Below are 596 nucleotides of genomic sequence, written 5' to 3'. Positions count from 1 at the left end.
TAAATTTTCCCCATTTCTCCTTCTGCTTTTCACATTTAAATGTTTGGTTTATTTGTATATGTATGTACGTTGGTATCCTTTTTTTTATCATTTAGAAAGAAAGTTGTGCTATATCCCTACTGACTTCTCCAGCTGCTGGTATAAAAACAATTGATCCCTTGCCTTTGCGGGAAGATTCTGAAGCCAATATCCCCAAATTAGCTGAGGCAACTCTTGCAGTTTCAAAAATTCCAGAATATCCAACAAACACCCCTGGACAGTCACCTTCTCCACCCCATGCGCCGTCCTACTGGCATCCCTCTCGTCGAATTCAGGGCTCTCTGAGAGATCCAGAATTTCAGCACAATGGTAATTATTTTGGTTTTAATTTTTCATTTTTTAAAATGAAAGTGTTATACTGGTAGGCACAAAGACTATACCTATGTACTATATATTAATAAATTATTTAGTATTTTTAGTTAATGTAATAGATTAAATAGGAAGAGTCTCTGTTTGGGACACTCAATTGTGCTGCAACCTAAGTTCACTTTCTGCTTTTATGTACGTGTGAGGAGTCTCTCAGGCGCTTTCCCCTGCACATATAGGCAACCCACTGG

The 596-nt window shown here is 37.9% G+C and overlaps 1 protein-coding gene across 1 annotated transcript in view; it reads left to right on the top strand.

Moving 5' to 3' along the window:
* The window catches only part of MDM1 (Mdm1 nuclear protein homolog (mouse)), a 32,233-nt gene that overhangs the window by 29,071 nt on the left and 2,566 nt on the right, over positions 1-596 (top strand). The window contains exon 12 of the mRNA XM_012642015.1: positions 96-348. Within this exon, the coding sequence (XP_012497469.1) occupies positions 96-348 (253 nt within the window). The remainder of the gene's footprint in view (positions 1-95; positions 349-596) is intronic.

Source organism: Propithecus coquereli, unplaced genomic scaffold (genome assembly GCF_000956105.1).
Source record: "Propithecus coquereli isolate 6110/MARCELLA unplaced genomic scaffold, Pcoq_1.0 Scaffold172, whole genome shotgun sequence".
In the NCBI taxonomy this organism is placed as follows: domain Eukaryota; kingdom Metazoa; phylum Chordata; class Mammalia; order Primates; family Indriidae; genus Propithecus; species Propithecus coquereli.
Note: the sequence above shows the minus strand (reverse complement) of the source record. Positions and strands in the feature narration are given on the sequence as shown.